General features: G+C 42.9%; 1 protein-coding gene across 2 annotated transcripts; it reads right to left on the bottom strand.

Annotated features, from left to right (window-relative positions):
• Positions 1–186: 186 nt before the first annotated feature.
• Positions 187–26,860, bottom strand: LOC112259713 (zinc finger protein 79-like). 2 transcript variants are annotated; one of them, XR_002954899.2, is made up of 2 exons: positions 26,526–26,631; positions 187–249 (listed from the first exon to the last, which is right to left on the bottom strand). XR_002954899.2 is itself a non-coding variant. In XM_024434337.2 (2 exons), exons 1-2 carry the CDS (start codon positions 26,689–26,691, stop codon positions 22,387–22,389), a joined length of 1,998 nt encoding a protein of 665 aa, XP_024290105.2. In that variant the 5' UTR covers positions 26,692–26,860; the 3' UTR covers positions 20,861–22,386. The 2 variants fall into 2 exon arrangements, 1 of the variants encoding a protein (XP_024290105.2); XM_024434337.2 differs by lacking the exon at positions 187–249 and adding an exon at positions 20,861–24,218 and having other exon boundaries at positions 26,526–26,860.
• Between the last annotated feature and the right edge of the window lie 738 nt (positions 26,861–27,598).

The raw sequence follows: 27,598 nt of genomic DNA, 5'->3' as shown, positions 1-27,598 counted from the left end.
TCAAGGACTGAAGTGGGTCCTCCTGATCACATTCACCTTTCACACAGGAAGGAGTGAATATGAACTCTATGATATCAGGCTCCACCCCTTGAAGCTGCTCTTCCTCCTGACTGGTCCTGACTTCCTCCTGTTCCTCTTTAATTTGTTTGGTATCTGGGCCCTCCTTCCCCAGATTGGGGCTCAACACCTACTCTCGGTGCTGCTGCTCAGGGGGAACCTCCTCTTCAGAGACAGAGAGCTGCAGGGAGTCTGGAGGGAAGGAGAGGAGGAGCAGAGGTTATTTTTTACAGCCTTGAAAAGCATCAGGGTTGGGGTTGATTTTAGTTCAGTAAAAAAAAAAAAAAAGTTTATTAACCCAGTTTTTCCCAAACTCAGTCCTGTGTCACACAAAACACCCCATAATGTCAAAGTGGAATTATGTTTTTAGAAATGTTTACAAATGAATCCAAATTAAAAGATGAAATGTCTTGAAGATAAATACTCAAACCTTTTGTTATGGCAAGCCTTTATAAGTTCAGGAGTAACAATGTGCTTAAAAAGTCACATAATAAGTTGCATGGATTGGACTGTGCAATAATAGTGTTTAACATATATATTTTTAATGACTACATAATCTCTGTACCCCACACATACAATTATTTGTAAGGTCCCGCAGTCGAGCACTGAATTTCAAGCACAGATATAACCACAAAGACGTAGGTTTGTCAATGCCTTACAAAAAGGTCACCTGTTGGTAGATGGGTAAAAATTCAAAAAGCAGACATTGGATATCCCTTTGAGCATGGTGAAGTACTTAATTAGACTTTGGATGGTGTATCACTATAAAGATACAGGCGTCCTTCCTAACTCAGTTGCCGGAGAGGAAGGAAACCACTCAGGGATTTCACCATGAGGCCAATGGTGACTTTAAAACAGCTACAATGGTTTACTGGCTATGATAGAAGAAAACTGAGGATGGACCAACAAAATGGTAGTTACTCACAAAACTAACCTAAATGAGTGAAAAGAAGGAAGCCTGTAGAGAATAAAAATGTTACAAAAAATATTATAATATTATAATATAATCCTGTTTACAATAAAGCACTAAAGTATTACAGCAAAAAATGTGGCAAAGAAATTAACATTATGTCCTGAATTCAAAGTGCTTGGGGCAAATCCAACACAACACATCACTGAGTACCAGTCTTAATAAGCATGTTTGTGGCTGCATCATGTTATGGGTATGATTGCCATTGGCAAGGGAGATTTTAAATACAAATAAATGGAATAGAGCTAAGCACAGACTGAAAAACTGTTTCTGTCAGCTTTCTAACAGACAATGGGAGACAAATGAACCTTTCATAAGGACAATAACCTAAAACACAAGGCCAAATATACACTGAAGTTGCTTACCAAGACTGCATTGAATGTTTCTGTGGCCTAGTTACTGTTTTTTTTAACTTCGATTGGCATTAAACTTTATGGAGAGACTCAAAAATGGCTGTCTAGCAATGATCAACAACCAACTAGACAGAGCCTAAAGAATAAAAAAAATAAAGTGCAAATATTGTACAATCTAGGTGTGCAAAGCTCTTAGAGACTTACTCAGAAAAATTCACAGCTGTAATCACCTCCAACGGTAGTTCTAACATGTATTCCCTCAGGGGTGTGAATACTTACAGTGGGGCAAAAAAGTATTTAGTCAGCCACCAATTGTGCAAGTTCTCCCACTTAAAAAGATGAGAGAGGCCTGTAATTTTCATCATAGGTACACTTCAACCATGACAGACAAAATTAGGGAAAAAAATCCAGAAAATCACATTGTAGGATTTGTAATGAATTTATTTGCAAGTGGGTCAGCCTGGTTACCAAGTGCCCCTGCCCAGTAATGAAAAATGTCTTCCTATAGTTACTCCCACCAGCCTCCTCTGCTATACAGACTTTAGACCTCGGGGTTAGAGTACATTTTTAAGCCCGTATAAATTCAAGGCTAGGTAAACTATAATTCCAATTCAATAATTGCAAAGAAGAATATTTTCAATTACTTTTCAAAGTAGTCAATTTTAAATTATAATTTCAAATCACTTCCTGGTTTTTATGTTTTTTTTTTATCCATTCACGCTACGTTGAAAAACAACTTAACTGATATCCATTTGATACATTTTAACAATCAATTAAGTAGAACTATAGCTAGCTATCAGTAGATCTACATACAACCCTATTTTACATAGTTGTATATCCGGTGTGATCCCCAGCAGTCTCCGTAGCTGATCATTCTCCTCCTGGTACTCCACTACCGTTTTCTCAACTGCCCCGAAAATCTCCACAGCAGCCGCCGTTAAACGCTCATTTAAAAACACACGCAACAACTGTAGTTTAGACATTTTCAGTCGAATGAGATTTGCCAAATGCAAAATCAAAACAAACTAGTTTCTAATCCTACTACCGTATACAGTTAAGCAAACGTAGGAAATCTTTTGTTCTTGTGGGTGACGAACCCAGAAACATATGACATATGCCTGCTGGATGGGAGTTTAGTACTGCGCAAGGCAGCCTACAGGCCAGTAGGTAAGGGAGACGATTAATAAAAACAATGGTTATCATATGCTATCCGGGATCCTTGGGCTGTCCCTAATCAAAACCCTAAATCTAACCTTAACCACAACCATAAACCTAACCATTTTAGATGTCAACTACAATGGGGTAGGGCCCTCCCAAGGATCCAGATTTGCATGGACCTTATCATAAGTATAGGATGATCTGTGATAATCTCTTCCTCCTCAGGAGTCGACAGTATAGCATTACTTTATACAATATTAAATAAATATCATGAATGAGCAGCATTAAGTCAGAATTTATGAGAAATACTCTTGGACAATAGTAAGGAGACCTTTTCTGGAATGTTATTTATTTTCATGGATCAATTACATCAGCCCAACCATTGTCATCACCTTGGAGACATTCCAAATCAAACAACCAGATATTCCTGTTTCTAATGAAGGGAAAATTAAACAGACTTTGTATAGCAGAACTGTGAATGTCCTACAATAATCTATACTGCTTGATCATTACCTCATCATTCAAACTAAACTTTATTTATATACAATGTTTTACAACATTAGCTCACAAGCTCTCACTCGCCCTCCTTTTGGCAAATCTGACCATAATTCTATCCTCCTGATTACTGCTTACAAGCAAAAACTAAAGCAGGAAGTACCAGTGAATCACTCAATACGGAAGTGGTCAGATGACGCGATGCTACCCTACAGGACTGTTTTGCTAGCACAGACTGGAATATGTTCTGGGATTCATCCAATGGCATTGAGAAGTATAGCACCTCAGTCACCTGCTTCATCAATAAGTTCATCGACCACGTCGTCCCCACAGTGACTGTATGTACATATCCCAACCAGAAACCATAGATTACAGGCAACATCCGCACCGAGCTAAAGGCTAGATCTGCCTCTTTCAAGGAGCGGGATGAAGAAATCCCAATATGCCTTCAGACAAACCATCAAACAGGCAAAGTGTCAATACAGGACTAAGATTGAATCCTACTACATTGGCTCTGACGCTCATCAGATGTGACAGGGCTTGCAAAATATTACAGACTACAAAGGGAAACCCAGCCGCGTGCTGCCCAGTGACGCGAGCCTACCAGACGGGCTAAATGCCTTTTATGCTCGCTTCGAGGCAAGCAACACTGAAGCATGCATGAGAGCACTAGCTGTTCCGGACAACTGTGTGATCACGCTCTCCGTAGCCAATGTGAGCAAGACCTTTTGTCACGAACCGGCTCGTAGCCCGTAACAAAGAGGGAGACAACGTGGAGATAACAAATAGCAAAAATATATTTATTAACTAAAGTAAACTATAGACAATTAACAACGGTGTCTGTTGTCAGTAATTAGTAGTGTAAGTGAGTGGTTGTGTGCATAGATGGTGATAATGAGGGGTGTTGAGAGGTGCCAAAACAAACAAGCCACAAAATGCCACATTCAAAAATAACAGTGTCTGCATGGAGAGAGTCTCCTTGTCACGTTTTATCAAGGTGGGTGGAATCAGGCACAGAGAGCAGGTTTCAGTGATTCGACAGTTTATTCTCCGGCGCACAAAAAACACGGTCAACCCAACACACAGGGTAAATAATCCAAACACAGGATCAAAATAGACCGGAGAATAAAACACAAGTACTACACCAAATGACATGAATACAAAAAACAATCCCGCACAAAACAAGGGCGGGACAACCTACTACATATAAGGACGTTAATTAAACTAAAATACACACAGGTGAAACTAATAAGACAAAACCAACAGACAGACGAAAAAGGGATCGGTAGTGGCTAGTAGGACGGTGACGACGACCGCCGAGCACCGCCCGAACAGGCAGGAGAGCCAACTTCGGCGGAAGTCGTGACACTCCTCAATGTATAGGGGAAATGTGTATTTATACAGCTGCACCATCGAGAGCATCCCGACCAGTTGCTTCACCTCCTGGTATGGCAACTGCTTGGCATCTGACCGAAAGGCACTACAGAGGGTAGTGCGTACGGCCCAGTACATCACTGAGGCCAAGCTTCCTGCCATCCAGGACCTATATACTAGGCGGTGTCAGAGGAAGGCCCCAAAATATTGTCCCCCAAGTCATACACTGTTCTCTCTGCTACCGCACGGCAAGCAGTACCGGAGCGCCAAGTCTAGGTCCAAATGGCTCCTTAACAGCTTCTACCCCCAAGTCATAAGACTGCTGAACAATTAATCAAATTGCCACCCGGACTATTATCTACATGTACAAATTACCTCAACTAACCTGTACCCCCGCACATTGAGTCAGTACCGGTACCCTCTGTATATCACCTTGTTATTGTTATTTTATTGTAGTACTTTTCTCTCTTTGTGGATATTATCCATATGCTTCAACAGATGAGTCTTCCGAGTGGATCTTTTACCAGACTGAGCAGCCATGTTATTTCTCTCCAGTGTGAATCTATGTTTAGTTAGGTGCTCCTTGCGATTGAAACCTTTCCCACAGTCACAACAACTAAATTATTTCTCCCATGTGAGTTTCTGCATGGTTAGGTTCTGCTTGAGACTGACACTTCTCTTGTGTGAGTCCGTATATGTGCAGTTAAGTGCTCCTTGCGAACAAAGCATTTACCGCAGTCACCACAGCTAAATGGTTTCTCTCCTGTGTGAGTCAGGATATGTCTCCTTAGGTCCCCTTTCCGATTGAAGCTTTTACAGAAAAAAATTACAGCTGAAAGGTTTCTCTCCTGTGTGAGTCAGGATATGTCTCCTTAGGTCCCCCTTCTGAATAAAGCTCTTCCCACAGTCACCACAGCTAAAAAGTTTCTCTCCTGTGTGAATCCTCATGTGCATGGACAGATATCCTTTTTGTTTGAAGGTCTTGCCACAAAAGGGGCAGGGTTCCCCCATTGGTGGGTTCAGATCCAATGGTGGGCTGCAGTCAGGTCCAACTGGGCTTCTGATTACGGCTGAGCTGTGGCTGGAGGCAATGTTCTGATTATCTGGAGGGTCACAGGGAATGTAAAAACACTTTAGGTGGTTCACAGTGCCGAAAGGTTCAGGATCCACTGGTTTAGAGTCACTCTCTCTGTGATCCACTGTCTGGGTTTGGGGAAGAGTCAAGGACCAAAGTGGGTCCTGATCACATTCACTTTTCACACAGGAAGGAGTGAAATTGATGATGTCAGGCTCCAGCCCTTGAACCTGCCCTTTCTCCTGATTGGTCCTGAGTGCCTCTTCGTCCTCTATAATCTGTGGGGGTCCTGGGTCCTCCTGTTCCTCTTTAATCTCTTTGGTCTCTGGGTCCTTCTGCCCCCTGTTTGGTCTCTGGGTCCTTCTGGGGCTCCACTCCTGTTCACAGTGCTGCTGCTCAGGGGGAACCTCCTCTTCAGAGACAGAGAGCTGCAGGGAGTCTGGAGGGAAGGAGAGGGGATGAGGTTATCAATATATCACAGAATTAAATAGAACACTTGAATCATACATGTGAACTATAAAACTCCATGAGTAAAACTCATTTTAAATAACTTTATTGACATGGATGTCTATGATCTACACAGCGTTTAGACATGCCTGAGTGCAGATAGCTAGCAGACACTGTCTAACCGTCAATAATCCTCCCGTGCAATATGGTTTCGGCAACCTTAGAAACTCTTACTTTCATATCACCCAGAAATCATTTCATGAACACAAAAGATAAACTTGGTATGCCACGTCTTAACACAGTCTGGAGGGAATTACAGGTGACTAACAGATTTGTATGATCTACATTTTAGCCTTTAGACTTGACTGAGTTCAAATAGCCAGGTTCCAGACCTCGATTGTATTTCACTTTACCAGTATAACACTAGTCCACTTTGTGACTTACAGTGCCTTGCGAAAGTATTCGGCCCCCTTGAACTTTGCGACCTTTTGCCACATTTCAGGCTTCAAACATAAAGATATAAAACTGTATTTTTTTGTGAAGAATCAACAACAAGTGGGACACAATCATGAAGTGGAACGACATTTATTGGATATTTCAAACTTTTTTAACAAATCAAAAACTGAAAAATTGGGCGTGCAAAATTATTCAGCCCCCTTAAGTTAATACTTTGTAGCGCCACCTTTTGCTGCGATTACAGCTGTAAGTCGCTTGGGGTATGTCTCTATCAGTTTTGCACATCGAGAGACTGAAATTTTTTCCCATTCCTCCTTGCAAAACAGCTCGAGCTCAGTGAGGTTGGATGGAGAGCATTTGTGAACAGCAGTTTTCAGTTCTTTCCACAGATTCTCGATTGGATTCAGGTCTGGACTTTGACTTGGCCATTCTAACACCTGGATATGTTTATTTTTGAACCATTCCATTGTAGATTTTGCTTTATGTTTTGGATCATTGTCTTGTTGGAAGACAAATCTCCGTCCCAGTCTCAGGTCTTTTGCAGACTCCATCAGGTTTTCTTCCAGAATGGTCCTGTATTTGGCTCCATCCATCTTCCCATCAATTTTAACCATCTTCCCTGTCCCTGCTGAAGAAAAGCAGGCCCAAACCATGATGCTGCCACCACCATGTTTGACAGTGGGGATGGTGTGTTCAGGGTGATGAGCTGTGTTGCTTTTACGCCAAACATTACGTTTTGCATTGTTGCCAAACAGTTAAATTTTGGTTTCATCTGACCAGAGCACCTTCTTCCACATGTTTGGTGTGTCTCCCAGGTGGCTTGTGGCAAACCTTAAACAACACTTTTTATGGATATCTTTAAGAAATGGCTTTCTTCTTGCCACTCTTCCATAAAGGCCAGATTTGTGCAATATACGACTGATTGTTGTCCTATGGACAGAGTCTCCCACCTCAGCTGTAGATCTCTGCAGTTCATCCAGAGTGATCATGGGCCTCTTGGCTGCATCTCTGATCAGTCTTCTCCTTGTATGAGCTGAAAGTTTAGAGGGACGGCCAGGTCTTGGTAGATTTGCAGTGGTCTGATACTCCTTCCATTTCAATATTATCGCTTGCACAGTGCTCCTTGGGATGTTTAAAGCTTGGGAAATCTTTTTGTATCCAAATCCGGCTTAAACTTCTTCACAACAGTATCTCGGACCTGCCTGGTGTGTTCCTTGTTCTTCATGATGCTCTCTGCGCTTTTAACGGACCTCTGAGACTATCACAGTGCAGGTGCATTTATACGGAGACTTGATTACACACAGGTGGATTGTATTTATCATCATTAGTCATTTAGGTCAACATTGGATCATTCAGAGATCCTCACTGAACTTCTGGAGAGAGTTTGCTGCACTGAAAGTAAAGGGGCTGAATAATTTTGCATGCCCAATTTTTCAGTTTTTGATTTGTTAAAAAAGTTTGAAATATCCAATAAATGTCGTTCCACTTCATGATTGTGTCCCACTTGTTGTTGATTCTTCACAAAAAAATACAGTTTTATATCTTTATGTTTGAAGCCTGAAATGTGGCAAAAGGTCGCAAAGTTCAAGGGGGCCGAATACTTTCGCAAGGCACTGTATTTACCCAGCTGTGGCTGTGCCCATTAGGCAAAGATATTCCCACGTCGGAGGGTATATTCGTGGACAGTGGAGGGTATATCCGTGGAGGGTATATCCGTGGACAGTGGAGGGTATATCCGTGGAGGGTATATCCGTGGACAGTGGAGGGTATATCCGTGGAGGGTATATTCGTGGACAGTGGAGGGTATATCCGTGGACAGTGGAGGGTATATCCGTGGAGGGTGGAGGGTATATCCATGGACAGTGGAGGGTATATCCGTGGGTGGAGGGTACATCTGTGGACAGTGTAGGGTATATCCGTGTAGGGTATATCCGTGGACAGTGGAGGGTATATCCGTGGACAGTGGAGGGTATATCGGTGGAGGGTGGAGGGTATATCCGTGGAGGGTGGAGGGTATATCCGTGGACAGTGGAGGGTATATCCGTGGAGGGTATATCCGTGGACAGTGGAGGGTATATCCGTGGACAGTGGAGGGTCTATCCGTGGAGGGTGGAGGGTATATCCATGGAGGGTATATCCGTGGACGGTGGAGGGTATATCCGTGGACAGTAGAGGGTCTATCCGTGGAGGGTTGAGGGTATAGCCGTGGAGGGTGGAGGGTATATCGGTGGAGGGTATATCCGTGGATGGTGGAGGGTATATCCGTGGATGGTGGAGGGTATATCCGTGGAGGGTGGAGGGTATATCCGTGGATGGTGGAGGGTATATCCGTGGATGGTGGAGGGTATATCCGTGGGTGGAGGGTATATCCGTGGACGGTGGAGGGTATATCCGTGGGAGGGTGGGGTGGAGGGTATATCCGTGGAGGGTGGAGGGTATATCCATGGGTGGAGGGTATATCCGTGGATGGTGGAGGGTATATCCGTGGGGTGGAGGGTATATCCGTGGACGGTGGAGGGTATATCCGTGGACAGTGGAGGGTATATCCGTGGGTGGAGGGTATATCCGTGGGTGGAGTGTATATCCATGGGTGGAGGGTATATCCGTGGACGGTGGAGGGTATATCCGTGGGTGGAGGGTATATCCGTGGAGGGTGGAGGGTATATCCGTGGGTGGAGCGTATATCCGTGGACGGTGGAGGGTATATCCGTGGAGGGTGGAGGGTATATCCGTGGAGGGTGGAGGGTATATCCGTGGGTGGAGGGTATATCCGTGGGTGGAGGGTATATCCGTGGACGGTGGAGGGTATATCCGTGGACAGTGGAGGGTATATCCGTGGGACGGTGGAGGGTATATCCGTGGAGGGTGGAGGGTATATCCGTGGAGGGTATATCCGTGGAGGGTATATCCGTGGAAGGTGGAGGGTATATCCGTGGGTGGAGGGTATATCCGTGGACGGTGGAGGGTATATCCGTGGTATATCCGTGGGGTGGAGGGTATATCCGTGGAGGGTGGAGGGTATATCCATGGGTGGTATATCCGTGGAGGGTATATCCGTGGAAGTGGAGGGTATATCCGTGGTGGGTGGAGGGTATATCCGTGGACAGTGGAGGGTATATCCGTGGACGGTGGAGGGTATATCCGTGGATGGGTGGAGGGTATATCCGTGGAGGGTATATCCGTGGAGGGTATATCCGTGGAGGGTGGAGGGTATATCCGTGGGTGGAGGGTATATCCGTGGAGGGTGGAGGGTATTTCCGTGGAGGGTGGAGGGTATATCCATGGGTGGAGGGTATATCCGTGGGTGGAGGGTATATCCGTGGACGGTGGAGGGTATTTCCGTGGAGGGTGGAGGGTATATCCATGGGTGGAGGGTATATCCGTGGGTGGAGGGCATATCCGTGGACGTTGGAGGGTATATCCGTGGAGGGCTGGAGGGCATATAGGGTATATCCGTGGGCTGGAGGGTATATCCGTGGAGGGGGTGGAGGGTATATCCGTTGACAGTGGAGGGTATATCCGTGGGTGGAGGGTATATCCGTGGGTGGAGGGTATATCCGTGGAGGGTGGAGGGTATATCCGTGCACAGTGGAGGGTATATCCGTGGGTGGAGGGTATATCCGTGGACGGTGGAGGGTATATCCGTGGGTGGAGGGTATATCCGTGGGTGGAGGGTATATCCGTGGGTGGAGGGTATATCCGTGGAGGGTGGAGGGTATATCCGTGGAGGGTATATCCGTGGAGGGTGGAGGGTATATCCGTGGGTGGAGGGTATATCCGTGGAGGGTGGAGGGTATATCCGTGAAGGGTGGAGGGTATATCCATGGGTGGAGGGTATATCCGTGGGTGGAGGGTATATCCGTGGACGGTGGAGGGTATAGCCGTGGAGGGTGGAGGGTATATCCATGGGTGGAAGGTATATCCGTGGGTGGAGGGTATATCCGTGGAGGGTGGAGGGTATATCCGTGCACAGTGGAGGGTATATCCGTGGGTGGAGGGTATATCCGTGGGTGGAGGGTATATCCGTGGGTGGAGGGTATATCCGTGGGTGGAGGGTATATCCGTGGGTGGAGGGTATATCCGTGGGTGGAGGGTATATCCGTGGAGGGTGGAGGGTATATCCGTGGAGGGTATATCCGTGGAGGGTATATCCGTGGAGGGTGGAGGGTATATCCGTGGGTGGAGGGTATATCCGTGGAGGGTGGAGGGTATATCCGTGAAGGGTGGAGGGTATATCCATGGGTGGAGGGTATATCCGTGGGTGGAGGGTATATCCGTGGACGGTGGAGGGTATAGCCGTGGAGGGTGGAGGGTATATCCATGGGTGGAGGGTATATCCGTGGGTGGAGGGTATATCCGTGGAGGGTGGAGGGTATATCCGTGCACAGTGGAGGGTATATCCGTGGGTGGAGGGTATATCCGTGGACGGTGGAGGGTATATCCGTGGGTGGTATATCCGTGGGTGGAGGGTATATCCGTGGGTGGAGGGTATATCCGTGGAGGGTATATCCGTGGGTGGAGGGTATATCCGTGGGTGGAGGGTATATCCGTGGAGGGTGGAGGGTATATCCGTGGACGGTGGAGGGTTCTGATAAGGAATGCGTAGTTTTATTCGTCAAGTGGGGGACAATCTTTTTTTCTTAAATCAAATTATTAGATTTTACACCCCCACTCAATTCACACTCTTCGTTCTACTTCCTGTCTGAAGCAGCATGGTTCCCGTATTGCGAGGCTGATTAGCTAGGTGTAACAGGTGTGAAACACAGACAGGTGTGCAAATGTATATTTGAATCCAGGTTTTTCCCGGAAACATAATATGAAGAAATAATATGAAGAAATTAAATCACATTTTATTGGTCACATATGTACACGTTTAGCAGATGTTAAATGCTTGGCATCAGACAATGGGCGGCAGGGTAGGCTAGTGGTTAGAGTGTTGGGCTAGTAACCAAAAGGTTGGAAGTTCAAATCCACGAGCTAACAAGGTAAACATCTGTTGTTCTGCCCCTGAACAAGGCAGTTAACCCACTGTTCCTAGGCCGTCATTGTAAATAAGAATTTGTTTTTAACTGACTTGCCTAAAAAAAAATTTTTTTTTAAATCAGAGGGTGGAAGAGGATCAGTGATCTTGACCTGATAAAACAGATCACCTGTCTTATCAGGAGCTTATGTATTCACCTATGGTTATAAATTACTTCTATATATGTATGCTGTATTCAAGACAGCTTATGAATGTGTGTCAGCGGTATGAATACTTGGTAGAACTGTAATCCAGAAATCAGCTACCCTCTGAATTTACCCATAATGCTGTATTGGTGTGCATTCTCAGAAAAATAGTTATTATGATACTAAAAAATATTTTTTATGTAAATACTATAATTGCTATAATGCCCTCCAATGCTCTATACTGCATGTGTAACTTCTTATGAATGGACTAAGCCATTGATCACGTGACACCATTCATTCCTATGTAAAAACTCAATAGTGCATTCATTGAAGCCGGTTAAGATGGCGTCTCATGGGCTATACCAGAGTTTTCCAAACTCGGTCCTGGTGAATCCCAAGAGGTTCAACTTCTTTTTCACAGAAAACGCAGATATCACTAAACGAATGTTAGAGTTTATGTGACGGCCCTTCATAAATCCTGTTTGAGTCTCATTTATAATGGTTTCTATTCCTTTCTTTAATCTTTTGGCATAAACCAGAGCAATCAATTTGTAATCAACATTTAATAGAGTAATTGGTCTCCAATTGTCAATGAGAGAAAGGTCTTTATCGGGCTTTGGAATCAATGAAATAAGGCCCTGTTTCATAGTGGAGACCATTTCACCTTTTTCAATGCAATCTTGAAACATTAAAAATAGTGTGTTCTAGTAACTTCCAAAACTGTCTATAGAATTCAACTGACAGGCCATCAGTTCCAGGAGATTTCCCATTCTTCATTGAATTCAGAGCCTCTCTAATTTCTTCAATTGACAGAGGTGAATCGCAAACTGAGTGGAAATCATCCTCAATTACAGGGACATAATTCTGAATGTGGCAATCATCTTCCTGAAATTGTGAGTTGTAAAGGTATTCATAAAAGGAATTGACAAATGTTGATATCGTAATGGTATCTTTGCATAATAGATTTTATTTAGATTTTATTTATTTTGTAGTTTCTCTTTTCAATTGCAAAAAATCTAACTAGTGCTTCCTTCCCCCTCTTCAATCCATTTTGCTCTTGATCTGACAAAGGCACCCTCTGCCAGGTCTGTGTAAAGCTGTTCTAAAGAAAAATAATTAGCAGAGGATGGTTTCGATCCATCGACCTCTGGGTTATGGGCCCAGCACGCTTCCGCTGCGCCACTCTGCTATACAGACAAACACGACATGTGCAGTTTGAACTACTCCAGGAAATGACGTTGCAGACTAGCTCTATGCTGCCCCCTTTCATTGAGTAACTCCAGTTGAAGGCCAACCGGGGTACTGCAGGCTGTCATTAGCACTACACAGAACAAAAATATAAAACGCAACATGCAACAATTTCTAAGATTATACTAAAATACAGTTCATATAAAGAAATCAGTCAATTGAAATAATGAATTAGGTCCTAATCTATGGATTTCACATGACTGGGAATACAGATATGCATCTGTTGATCACAGCTATTTTAAAAAGAAAAAATATATATATAAAATGTAACCTTTATTTAACTAGGCAAGTCAGTTAAGAACAAATTCTTATTTACAATGACAGCCTACCCCAACCAAACCCGGATGACGCTGGGCCAATTGTGCGACCACCCTATGGGTTGCAGCCTGGATTTGAACCAGGTACTTGCACTGAGATGCAGTGCCTTACACCACCGTGTCACTCAGGAGGCCCAAAGGGTAGGGGCGTGGATCAGAAAACCATTCAATACCTGGTGTGACCACCATTTGATTCCATATGTGTTATTTCCTAGTTTTGACGTCTTCACTATTATTCTACAATGTAGAAAATAGTAAAAATAAAGAAAAACCCTGGAATGTCCAAGCTTTTGACTGGTACTGATACCTGTATGCACTTGTGATAAAACTTAATCCACAGGTCTTTTTTATAAACTATTGATCCTTTGTGGCTAAATTATGCTCTCCGGTATATTTTGAACGTTGAGAGTGGGCTCCTGGGGTTGGATAAAAACCTACAATAATAAATAAAATAAAAATCAATTTTTGCATCTTGGGCCTCTGACTCAAACAAATGACCAGTCACATGTATTTAATACACAGTTTTTGTATTGTAATTTTGTATTAATCAGTTACCCGCGTGGGCCACCTACCTCCTCTCCTCCCCCATCTGGTGATGAGCAGAGCACAGCAGCAGCCTGTCTACACCCAGAGAACCACAGTATGAGTCATAAAACCCATCAAATCTAGCGGTCAAACAAGGAAATGGTTCCAACCGTTTCACCACCATTCATTTTCCCCATAGGGTGATGTTAGAAACACTTCAAATACGGGCTGTGTTTTGTGTAGGCTTACCCTGGCATGATGTTTTGTGTAGGCTTACCCTGGCATGATGTTTTGTGTAGGCTTACCCTGGCATGATGTTTTGTGTAGGCTTACCCTGGCATGATGTTTTGTGTAGGCTTACCCTGGCATGATGTTTTGTGTAGGCTTACCCTGGCATGATGTTTTGTGTAGGCTTACCCTGGCATGATGTTTTGTGTAGGCTGACCCTGGCATGATGTTTTGTGTAGACTTACCCTGGCATGATGTTTTGTGTAGACTTACCCTGGCATGATGTTTTGTGTAGGCTTACCCTGGCATGATGTTTTGTGTAGGCTTACCCTGGCATGATGTTTTGTGTAGGCTTACCCTGGCATGATGTTTTGTGTAGGCTTACCCTGGCATGATGTTTTGTGTAGGCTTACCCTGGCATGATGTTTTGTGTAGGCTTACCCTGGCATGATGTTTTGTGTAGGCTTACCCTGGCATGATGTTTTGTGTAGGCTGACCCTGGCATGATGTTTTGTGTAGGCTTACCCTGGCATGATGTTTTGTGTAGGCTTACCCTGGCATGATGTTTTGTGTAGGCTTACCCTGGCATGATGTTTTGTGTAGGCTGACCCTGGCATGATGTTTTGTGTAGGCTTACCCTGGCATGATGTTTTGTGTAGGCTTACCCTGGCATGATGTTTTGTGTAGGCTTACCCTGGCATGATGTTTTGTGTAGGCTTACCCTGGCATGATGTTTTGTGTAGGCTTACCCTGGCATGATGTTTTGTGTAGACTTACCCTGGCATGATGTTTTGTGTAGGCTTACCCTGGCATGATGTTTTGTGTAGACTTACCCTGGCATGATGTTTTGTGTAGACTTACCCTGGCATGATGTTTTGTGTAGACTTACCCTGGCATGATGTTTTGTGTAGGCTTACCCTGGCATGATGTTTTGTGTAGACTTACCCTGGCATGATGTTTTGTGTAGGCTTACCCTGGCATGATGTTTTGTGTAGGCTTACCCTGGCATGATGTTTTGTGTAGGCTTACCCTGGCATGATGTTTTGTGTAGGCTTACCCTGGCATGATGTTTTGTGTAGGCTGACCCTGGCATGATGTTTTGTGTAGACTTACCCTGGCATGATGTTTTGTGTAGGCTTACCCTGGCATGATGTTTTGTGTAGACTTACCCTGGCATGATGTTTTGTGTAGGCTTACCCTGGCATGATGTTTTGTGTAGGCTTACCCTGGCATGATGTTTTGTGTAGGCTTACCCTGGCATGATGTTTTGTGTAGGTTTACCCTGGCATGATGTTTTGTGTAGACTTACCCTGGCATGATGTTTTGTGTAGGCTTACCCTGGCATGATGTTTTGTGTAGGCTTACCCTGGCATGATGTTTTGTGTAGGCTTACCCTGGCATGATGTTTTGTGTAGGCTTACCCTGGCATGATGTTTTGTGTAGGCTGACCCTGGCATGATGTTTTGTGTAGGCTTACCCTGGCATGATGTTTTGTGTAGGCTGACCCTGGCATGATGTTTTGTGTAGGCTTACCCTGGCATGATGTTTTGTGTAGGCTTACCCTGGCATGATGTTTTGTGTAGGCTTACCCTGGCATGATGTTTTGTGTAGACTTACCCTGGCATGATGTTTTGTGTAGACTGACCCTGGCATGATGTTTTGTGTAGGCTTACCCTGGCATGATGTTTTGTGTAGGCTTACCCTGGCATGATGTTTTGTGTAGGCTTACCCTGGCATGATGTTTTGTGTAGGCTTACCCTGGCATGATGTTTTGTGTAGGCTTACCCTGGCATGATGTTTTGTGTAGGCTTACCCTGGCATGATGTTTTGTTTTATCAACATATTTGTCTGTATTTACCCATCCCAAAATACTTTGTACTTTACTATTTATATTTATGACAACGTCATTTTTACTCCAAACATTTTCACTGACACCAAAAAAGGTACTCGTTACATTTTGAATACTTAGCAGGACAGGGAAATTCACGCACTTATCAAGAGAACATCCCTGGTCATCCCGACTGTCTCTGATCTGGCGGACTCACTAAACAGAGAACACCCCTGGTCGTCCCTACTGCCTCTGATCTGGCGGACTCACTAAACAGAGAACACCCCTGGTCGTCCCGACTGTCTCTGATCTGGTGGACTCACTAAACAGAGAACACCCCTGGTCGTCCCTACTGTCTCTGATCTGGTGGACTCACTAAACAGAGAACACCCCTGGTCGTCCCGACTGTCTCTGATCTGGTGGACTCACTAAACAGAGAACACCCCTGGTCGTCCCTACTGTCTCTGATCTGGCGGACTCACTAAACAGAGAACACCCCTGGTCATCCCGACTGTCTCTGATCTGGCGCACTCACTAAACACAAGTGTCAGTGTTGGTGTGTTCTCCTGTCTAGCCGTAAATAAATCCAAGTAAGACAACGGGGGCCGTCTGGTTTGCTTAGTATAAAGAATGTGAAATTTTAGCAAAAGTATATTTGAGCAATTACACTTACTTTCGATTCTTAAGTATATTTAAAACCAAATACTTATAGACTTTTACTGGGTGACTTTCACTTTTACATGAATCCTTTTTTATTAAGGTATCTTTACATTCATTCAAGTATAATTGGGTGCTTTTTCCACCGATTTAGCATGTCTACAATCACAAGTCCTCAACTGGCAGCTTCATTAAATAGTACCCGCAAAACACCAGTCTCAACATCAACAGTGAAGAGGCGACTCCAGGATGCTGACCTTCTAGGCAGAGTTGCAAAGAAAAAGCCATATCTCAGACTGGCCAATAAAAAGAAAAGATTAAGATGGGTAAAATAACACCGACACTGGAAAGAGGAACTCTGCCTAGAAGGCCAGCATCCCGGACTCGTCTCTTCACTGTTGACGCTGAAACGGGTGTTTTGAGGGAACTATTTAATGAAGCTGCCAGTTGACGACTTGTGAGGTGTCTGTTTCTCAAACTAGACACTCTAATGTACTTGTCCTCTTGCTCAGCTGTGCACCGAGGCCTCCCACTCCTCTTTCTATTCTGGTTAGTCAGTTTGCGTAGTTCTGTGAAGGGAGTAGTACACAGCGTTGTACGAGATCTTCAGTTCCTTGGCAATTTCTCGCATGGAAAAGCCTTAATTTCTCAGAACAAGAATATACTGATGGGTTTCAGAAGAAAGTTCTTTGTTTCTTGCCATTTTGAGCCTGTAATCGAACCCACAAGTGCTGATGCTCCAGATACTCAACTAGTCTAAAGAAGGCCAGTTGTATTGCTTCTTTATTTAAATAGCACAAGAATTTTCAGCTGTTCTAACATAATTGCAAAATGGTTTTCTAATGATCAATTAGTCTTTTAAAATGATAAACTTGGATTAGCTGACACAACGTGCCATTGGAACACAGGAGTGATGGTTGCTGATAATGGGCTTCTGTACACCTATGTAGATATTCCATTAAAAATCAACCGTTTCCAGCTACAATAGTCATTTACAACATTAACACTGTCTACACTCTATTTCAGTTTTTTTTAAAGTGTTTTTCTTTCAAAAACAAGGAAACTATACAGTATATATTTATGTAATACTTTTCAGACCCAGTAAACCCCTGTGACACCCTCAGAGAGTCACTGTTAGCCTAAACAGTGTTGAGTGTATTAATTGTGTACAACTGCTGGTGAACAGTGTCAGAGTGTACAGCTGGTGAAGAGTGTCAGAGTGTACAGCTGGTGAACAGTTTCAGAGTGTACAGCTGGTGAAGAGTGTCCGAGTGTACAGCTGGTGAACAGTGTCAGAGTGTACAGCTGGTGAACAGTGTCAGAGTGTACAGCTGGTGAACAGTGTCAGAGTGTACAGCTGGTGAAGAGTGTCAGAGTGTACAGCTGGTGAACAGTTTCAGAGTGTACAGCTGGTGAAGAGTGTCAGAGTGTACAGCTGGTGAAGAGTGTCAGAGTGTACAGCTGGTGAAGAGTGTCAGAGTGTACAGCTGGTGAACAGTGTCAGAGTGTACAGCTGGTGAAGAGTGTCAGAGTGTACAGCTGGTGAACAGTTTCAGAGTGTACAGCTGGTGAAGAGTGTCCGAGTGTACAGCTGGTGAACAGTGTCCGAGTGTACAGCTGGTGAACAGTGTCAGAGTGTACAGCTGGTGAACAGTTTCAGAGTGTACAGCTGGTGAAGAGTCAGAGTGTACAGCTGGTGAACAGTGTCAGAGTGTACAGCTGGTGAACAGTGTCAGAGTGTACAGCTGGTGAACAGTTTCAGAGTGTACAGCTGGTGAACAGTGTCAGAGTGTACAGCTGGTGAACAGTGTCAGAGTGTACAGCTGGTGAACAGTGTCAGAGTGTACAGCTGGTGAACAGTGTCAGAGTGTACAGCTGGTGAACAGTGTCAGAGTGTACAGCTGGTGAACAGTGTCAGAGTGTACAGCTGGTGAACAGTGTCAGAGTGTACAGCTGGTGAACAGTTTCAGAGTGTACAGCTGGTGAACAGTGTCAGAGTGTACAGCTGGTGAACAGTGTCAGAGTGTACAGCTGGTGAACAGTTTCAGAGTGTACAGCTGGTGAAGAGTGTCCGAGTGTACAGCTGGTGAACAGTGTCAGAGTGTACAGCTGGTGAACAGTGTCAGAGTGTCCAGCTGGTGAAGAGTGTCCAGCTGGTGAAGAGTGTCCAGCTGGTGAAGAGTGTCCAGCTGGTGAACAGTGTCCTGGTTTCCACAGATCAGGGAATAACTGCACCATTTACAGCATATTTTGTAAGTATTATTGATTGCAAACAAATACATTTGACACAACGTCACCCTGCGATAAAGATTTACTGTTGCTGCAGCACAGATGTTTAGAAATGTAACTTTTGAACCAACACATCCTTAGGAAACTATGAATTCGTTGATTGAAGTGTTTGTGGCTATGTATCTTGCCTTATAATGTTGCATGTTACTTCTTCATCTTTATTCCATGTATTTGTCTCGATACTTTTAGGGATTGATAAAGTTGGTATGAATATAATTGAATTTTACACACTGAGGTCACTACGTCTATCTATTATAAACGTTATGCATTTATACAGTACATGAACATCATTGGAATCTACTGTATATGTCAATGAGACTTGATATGTTTACTTTAGTGTTTGATCCGTCACATCTGCTCCCACTACGCCCTCTGGTGTCCATCTGGTGTCCATCTGGTGCCGTCCTAACATTTTTCTTCCCCTGTATACTCTCTCTCTGTCTCTCTCTCCCTGTCCATCTCTCTCTCTCTCTCTCTGTCTATGCCTCTCTCTCTCTGTCTCTGTCTGTCTCTCTCTCTCTGTCTCTGTCTGTCTCTCTCTCTCTGTCTCTGTCTGTCTCTCTCTCTCTGTCTGTCTGTCTCTCTCTCTCTGTCTCTGTCTGTCTCTCTCTCTCTCTCTCTGTCTCTCTCTGTCTCTCTCTCTCTCTCTCTGTCTCTCTCTGTCTCTCTCTCTCTCTCTCTCTCTCTCTCTCTCTCTCTGTCTCTCTCTCTCTCTCTCTCTCAACAAAATCTATTGTAGTTATTAATCATACAAACAATTTTTCTGCTCTACTTTTTGTCTTCCTTTTACCACCCTGTATTTACCACAATAACATATTGAATATACTCTCCCCTTGGACAGTGGAGCTAAACCTTTTCATTTGGCTCTGCAGTGTACTCCAGCATTTTGGATTTGAGATCAAATATTTTATATGAAGCAGAATGTCGCCTGTTATTTGAGGATGTTTTCATAGATTTCAGTTTCACAGTTTAGACATGAAAACACTATGTATCCAGTCCCCCCATCTGAAGTTGTCATAAGTATTTGGACAAATTCACTTATTGTGTATTAAAGTAGTCAAGTTTAATATTTGGTCCCATATTCCTAGCACACAAGTATATAGCCAAATTAAAAATGTAGCATCACTGTTGAAATACTCTCCCCGGGTAGCTGTCGGTCTGTCCTCTGGAGCTGTAATATCATAGAGAACCACAGGGGGTGCTAATACCACACCATGTTCCTGTCTGTCCTCTGGAGCGGTAATATCCAATGATAACGTATATACAGTGCATTCGGAAAGTCTTCAGACCACTTGACTTTTTCCAAATTTTGTTACATTTCAGCCATATTCTAAAATGTATTCAATTGTTTTTCCCCCCCCCCTCATCAATCTACACACAATACCCCATAATGACAAATCAAAAACAAGTTTAGAAATGTTTGCTAATTTATACAAATTTAAAAAGTGGAAATAACAAATTTACATAAGTATTCAGACGCTTTACTCAGTACTTTGTTGTAGTAAACCCACTGTTCCTAGGTCGTCATTGAAAATAAGATTTTGTTCTTAACTGACTTGCCTAGTTAAATTAAGTCAATAAAAAGGTGTCATGGACAGAGCAGGTGTTCTTAATGTTTTGTATACTCAGTGAATATCTTTACTCTATTGAAGATTAAACATCAAGGATCGGACACTTTCTTTCCCCATTTTCGCCTAAAATGAAGAAAAAAAACTGCCTGTAGCACAGGACCTGAAGAAAGGATATGCTGATTCTTGATACCGTTTGAAAGGAAACACTTTTAAGTTTGAGAAAATGTGAAATGAATGTAGGAGAAAATAACATATTAGATCTGTTAAAAGATAAGACAAAGAAAAAAACATGCGTTTTCTATTTAATTTTTTCTCCATCTTTGAAATGTAAAAAGAGTCTAGGCGCAATTTAGATTTTGCCCACTAGATGGCAGCAGTGTATGTGCAACGTTTAACTGATTCAATGAACCATTGCATTACTGTTCAAAAGTCTCACCACAATGTGCCGAATTGGTCAATTGATACATTTTCATGTACATAACATACAAAAATGATATGGTAATAAAAGATGTAAGTTTAAACACTCCCAGGAATGTCATAAATGATGGATCATTAGCTGGACACCGATCCCATAGAGGTTAATAAGCAGCATTAGGTAAAAATGGTTGATAAATACTCTTGGACAAATTGAAGGAGACATTTTCTGTTAAAAGTATAAACATGTTTTAATGTATCAATAACACCAATCTTACCATCCTCATCACCTGAGAGACTTTACAAAACTTACAACCAGGAAGTCCTGTTTACATTTGAGTCATTTAGCAGATGCTCTTATGCAGAATGTCTCCTACTGCTCCCCCGTCGGTTTCGAACCCACAACCCTGGCGTTGCAAGCACCATGCTCTACCAACTGAGATACATATAATAACCTGAACACACCAACAGACTTTGGCAGTGTTTATTTACATGGGCAGCCCAATTCTTATCCATTCCGAGAACAAAATTGGGCCTTCATGTGCTGTTGGCTTTATTGGAGTTGGGAGTTCAGACTGTGAAGATTCACTTGAACGACCCTCCCTCCGTAATTACACGTGGGAAACTGTTACCGGTTGCCGAGTTTGTGACGCTTCCCACTGACTACTCAACTTTTCAATCAAAAGATGACGCCAAATCGGTTTCTTAACACCTTGGTTATCTTTAGATCCTCGTGGTGCTGTTCTTTTGTCCATTCCACTTCCTAGCCTTTGGTAACTGTTCCTCTGTGATGCAGAATCTCTGATGTCTTAACCCTTGTCAAGGTGAATAATGTAGCTACATAATGTAGCTAACTTGACCATATTCGCAAATGTTAAAGTGATGCTCCAGAGCTTTTGTATTTTTTCAGAAAGTAGTTTTAAAAGTAGTGCTCATGAACCAAAAAGGGATCCCCGAAAAGTGTGCACAATTGTGTACTACGTCATCCATTTTGTTTGATATGAAACAAATTGTTTGCAATTTCTAGGATGTTACAAAGAATTTGTACAATCTGATTTTTTTAAAAACATGTAAATGCTTAAAGGGATTTTGGCAATGAAGCCCTTTCTCTACTTCCCCTGAATCAGATTAACTCATAGATGCCATTTTTATGTCTAGGCATGAAGTTTAAAGGAAGTTGCTAACTAGTGTTACCGCAATGACTGTAAGTTTATGGCAACTGCTAGCATGCTAGTAGATACTATAGACTTCCAGTTATTGTGCTAACACTATTTAGCATTGGCTCGCAAAACTACCTCCAACTTCCTTCATACTGGATGCAGAGACATACAATTTGTAAAATAAAACCCTAAAAGGCCTAAATCATAAAAGCCTAAATCCCGAAGTATCCCTTTAAGATCCCAGACTGCACCTTCAAGCAAGCTAGCTAAATGTATTGTTAGCAACATTGGCTAGCTTATCTAACTTGCTAAAATCTTAATGGTCGAAGAATTATTCCGACTTCAAAAAGCACTCGAACACAAGCATGTCACACTTGCGAATTCCTTCCTTCCTTCCTTTTTTTTCTTACACACAAAAAAACATTCAAAAGACAACATCGCACAGACATCCACAACATCACCCCTGCCCAGACCCACCTGCGCACACTCCCATCTCCAGGGCCCGCATCACTCTCCGTCACATGGCCTCAAACCATTTTGTTTCTCTCCACACACACCGTCAACATTTAGATCATAAAGCATTTGAATTGCAACTTCCTTATTGGGAAGTTTTCCACTTCGGATGTGCACGTGAATGCCCCAATAGTTTTCTTGCTTTGTGGATGTTTTTAACATGCATAAACAGATTACTCTTCACACTGAAACTTTTCCCACAGTCGCCACAACTAAATGGTTTCTCTCCTGTGTGAGTCCGTATGTGTCTCCCTAGGACCCCCTTCTGACTGAAGCTTTTCCCACAGTCACCACAACTAAATGGTTTATCTCCTGTGTGAGTCAGTATATGATTGTTTAGAGTCTTCTTGTGTCTGAAACTTTTCCCACAGTCGCCACAACTAAATGGTTTCTCTCCTGTGTGAGTCAGTATATGATTGTTTAGGGTCTTCTTGTGTCTGAAACTTTTCCCACAGTCGCCACAACTAAATGGTTTCTCTCCTGTGTGAGTCAGTATATGATTGTTTAGGGTCTTCTTGTGTCTGAATCTTTTCCCACAGTCTCCACAACTAAATGGTTTCTCTCCTGTGTGAGTCCGTATATGTTCGGTTAGGTTCCCCTTCTGACTGAAGCTTTTCCCACAGTCACCACAGCTAAATCGTTTCTCTCCTGTGTGAGTCCGTATATGTTCAATTAGGTTCCCCTTCTGACTGAAGCTTTTCCCACAGTCACCACAGCTAAATCGTTTCTCTCCTGTGTGAATCAGTTTATGTCTGGTTAGGGTCTTCTTGAGACTGAAGCCTTTCCCACAATCACCACAGCTAAAACATTTCTCTCCTGCATGAGTCCTCATGTGCCTGGAAAGATCTTTTTTGAGTTTAAAGAACTTGCTACAAATGGAACAGGTGCAGAGTTTCTCTACGTGGCAGTGTCGGACATGGGCCTTCAGTTTACAGGTGGAGTTGTAGCGTTTTTGGCAGAAGTGGCATTCACTGGGTGTCTTCCTGGTGAGAGTCACATGTCTCTGCAGTTCAGCTTTCAGAGGAAACGTTGCACCACAGTCACGGCAGTGGTGAGTTGTTCTAGACGTGGTGCTGAGTTTGGAACAGTGTTTCTCCAATAATGGTCTGTGATCCAATAATGGGCTGTGATCCAATAATGGGCTGGGATCCAATGGTGGGCTGGGATCCAATGGTGGGCTGGGATCCAATAATGGGCTGGGATCCAATGGTGGGCTGGGATCCAATGGTGGGCTGGGATCCAATGGTGGGCTGGGATCCAATAATGGGCTGGGATCCAATAATGGGCTGGGATCCAATGGTGGGCTGGGATCCAATGGTGAGCTGGGATCCAATGGTGGACTGGGATCCAATGGTGGACTGGGATCCAATGGTGGACTGGGATCCAATGGTGGACTGGGATCCAATGGTGGGCTGGGATCCAATGGTGGGCTGGGATCCAATGGTGGGCTGGGATCCAATGGTGGGCTGGGATCCAATGGTGGACTGCAGTCAAGTCCTACTGTATCGCTGCTTATGGCTGAGCTGCGGCTGGAGGCATTGTTTTGACTATCTGGAGGGTCACAGGGAATGTCGAAACCCTTCAGGTGGGTCACAGTGCCAAAAGGTTTGAGATCCACTGGTTTAGAGTCTCTCTCTCTGTTCTCCACAGTCTGGGTTTGGGGAAGAGTCAAGGACCAAAGTGGGTCCTCCTGATCACATTCACTTTTCACACAGGAAGGAGTAAATTGGAACTCTATGATATCAGGCTCCAGACCTTGAAGCTGCTCTTCCTCCTGACTGGTCCTGACTTCCTCCTGTTCCTCTTTAATCTGTTTGGTCTCTGGGTCCTTCTGTCCCAGACTGGGGCTCCACTCCTGCTCACAGTGCTGCTGCTCAGGGGGAAACTCCTCTTCAGAGACAGAGAGCTGCAGGGAGTCTGGAGGGAATAAGAGGAGGAGCAGACATTATTTATGTACCACGTAATTAAATATAACACTTTAATCATACAGGTGAATTTTAGATCTCTATGATTTTAAATATCAAATGGCGCTATTGGCATATGGATGCCTATGATCTTACACAGCCTGTAGACCTGCCTGAGTCCAGCTAGCTATATGCTCTTCTTAACACAACCCATATAAGACTTGGGTTCTCATTCCTACTATGGAACTCACTGTGGCTAATGTGTACAAAAGTCCTGACACTCTGTCTAACGTTTAATAACCGTTGTGTTCAATACGGTTTTGGAAACCTTAGAAACTCAACTTTTATATCAACCCAAAATAATATACACCGATGTTGTTTTACCACAGATTCCCACAGAGGTGTTTAGTGTTGCACATTGACCTGAACTATAACACTCGCTGAGCAAATGGAAACAAAGAGTGGGATTAAAAACAAGCATTGGCTCAAATCATTTGTTTGGTTATTTTTGGACGATTATGAAGTTCAGTTTTTAGGTTTCCAAAAAACGTATCACAATCAAGAATCAATTGTTTTCTTTAGATAGAGCTGAGACGCAGAGTTTTATTTTTTAAATGTATGCCAAACAAAAAACGATTAATTCCAAAGTTAAGCAAACTCTTTGCACAAGGACTACTTTTAAAACTGTCCACTGAACATTTTACAAAAACACATTTTACTGAAAGAACAGTGCAGGATGACAGTCAAATCTCTGTTTTTTATGTGACCCAAGTTTTCTAAAAACTGAGTCAAGATTCAAAGATGTCTGCAGAAAGAATGGGATGTCAGCTATGATATTACACCTCGAGTAAAAAAAAAAAAAACTACACTGAAGAGGAGTGGGACAACATTCCACAGGCCACAATCAACAGCCTGATCAACGCCATACAAAGTAGATGTGTCACACTGCATGAGGCAAATTGGTGGCCACACCAGATACTGACTGGTTTTCTGATCCACACCCCTACCATTTTTAAAAAGGTATCTGTGACCAACAGATGCATATCTCTGAAAATCCATAGATTAGGGCCTAATGAGTTTATTTCAGTTGACTGATTTCCTTATATGAATTGTTACTCTGTAAAATCTTTGAAATTGTTGCAGTTTGCGCATTTATGTTTTTGTTCAGTGTATATTTAAGTTGACCCTGAAGTGGATTAACACCTGATAACAGAATAACAGTAACTGAATGACATCATGGGTCCCTGATCTTGTACTACACAGAAATGCATGGAAATATTATGGATTATGTAACAGAATGACACTTTTAAGCACTTCATAAATCATAAACAAACACAATAATGAATTGGTAGGTCCAAATATAGTTCTTACTTCTGTAAACTTTCATTAACCTTCCTCATGAGGGAGAGAAATTAGAAAACTATCTTAAAGATCCAATGAGCTCCAAAAGTATTGGGACAGTGACAATGTTTTTTTGTTTGTTTTGGCTCTGTACTCCAGCACTTGAAATGACACCATGAGGTTAAAGTGCAGACTGTCAACTTTAATTTATATCGGGTGAACCGTTTAGAAATCACAACACATTTTAGGGGATTTGGGACAAATTCACTTGGATGTGTATTAATCAAATTCACTTACATGTGGTCAAAACTGAGTCAAAACAACAACGAAAATGTGTTACTGTCCCAATACTATTGGAGCTAACTGTATGTGGGGGTTTTTGTAACAATAACAAGACACTGGGTTATGCTCTTAAAAACTCACATTAGGCAAATCATTTCTGCAAAATGAAAAATAAATGTTGAAATTAGTTGGCCTTCCTTAGTGGTCTTAACTTCAGTATTATTGTGTTTTGATATATTTCTTATATATTTGCCTGGTAGATGTTTAAGACCCCTTTTCCATTTATTTATTTTTAACCAGAAATCAAAGCCTTTGCTTATTCCTAAAAAAAAATTAAAACATGTGTATATGCCTTTATTAATATATACATTTGACATGCTTCTATGAATTTCACATGTTGGTGCTCATGGGTCCTTTAACTTGGAAATGGCCTTTGACCATTAACCCTCAGCTGATCAAAAGAAAGATTTAATATCTCCAATGAAATTGCATCGGCGTCACAATGGCAAAGCCAGCCAGTTGTTCTATTTCAATACGTTTTTCGTGGCACCACAACTTTTAAATGATGCACGGGTGGATCTTACATTAAATAGCTTAGCTAACTGTTCTTTCAAATTGATTCACAGTGTCTCACTTTAGCCAAACAGTTTATAAATAAAGTAGAACTATAGCTAGCTATCAGTATCTACATACGAACCTATTCTACATAGTGGTACCTCTGGTGTGATCCCCAGCAGTCTCCGTAGCCGATCATTCTCCTCCTGGTACTCCACTACCGTTTTCTCAACTGCACCGAAAATCTCCACAGCAGCCGCCGTTAAACGCTCATTTAAAAACACACGAAACAACTGTAGTTTAGACATTTTCAGTCAAATGGGAGTTGGGTAACGTTACCCAACTTAGTTCAGTCAGTATGTCTTTCTTTACTTCACACAAGGAATCAAAACAAAGTCTTCTCCAATCCTATTTCCGTGTTCTTGTCAAATAATAATTTTAAAAATGTGCTCCTTGGTTGTAGCGAACACGGAAAAGAACAATAGCGCCGCCAGCTGGATTGGGGCAGCCTACAAACCAGTAGAAACTGGTTAAGGATCATCAGGAGTCGACTTTATAACATTATACAATATTCAATAAATATCATGAATGAGCAGCATTAGGTGAAATCTGATGAAACATACTCTAGGACAAGAGCAAGGAGACCTTTTCTGAAATTTTATTTGATGTATCAATCACATCAGTCCAAACATTTTCTCATCAGCATGACAGAAATGACACGACAGAGGAATTTATTTTCTAATGATGTGAGAACATCAACGGACTTTGAACAGCAGACCAGTGAGTTTCCTCCAATACTCTGCACTGTTTAATCATTACATCAGCCTTTCCTTCCAGTTCTCTGCTGCCAATGACTGAAACAAACTGCAAAAATCACTGAAGCTGGAGACTCGTGGAGAATCGTAACAAAATTGAACACTTACAAGAACTTGTGAATTCAATATAGGCTTTTAATACAAACATATCAGAAGCCTAGATGGTCCGCGGAACACACCCTTTCCCAGAGCACTGGCTCTGTCTTTATACACACACAGTATATGAGTCCATTCCATATGTTAATGGAGTTACTTCCCTCAAGTCATCGGTCACCATTATCTTTCAGTCCAGGCTTCCTCCATGTTCATGTCTAATAACGCCTGTATCCGCTCTTGATTAGATTACAATGGTGGCAGGACCCTCTCATGTACTAAAATGAATGTATATCTATCTTACCCT

This window comes from Oncorhynchus tshawytscha, linkage group LG10 (genome assembly GCF_018296145.1).
Source record: "Oncorhynchus tshawytscha isolate Ot180627B linkage group LG10, Otsh_v2.0, whole genome shotgun sequence".
Classification (NCBI taxonomy): Eukaryota; Metazoa; Chordata; class Actinopteri; order Salmoniformes; family Salmonidae; genus Oncorhynchus; species Oncorhynchus tshawytscha.
Note: the sequence above shows the minus strand (reverse complement) of the source record. Positions and strands in the feature narration are given on the sequence as shown.

Coding starts and splice junctions, on each gene's coding strand:
- LOC112259713 (XM_024434337.2), bottom strand. CDS start 26,691: ATGTCTAAACTACAGTTGTTTCGTGTGTTTTTAAATGAGCGTTTAACG. Junction 24,219..26,525: donor GGTACCACTATGTAGAATAG/GTTCGTATGTAG, acceptor TATTCCCTCCAG/ACTCCCTGCAGCTCTCTGTC.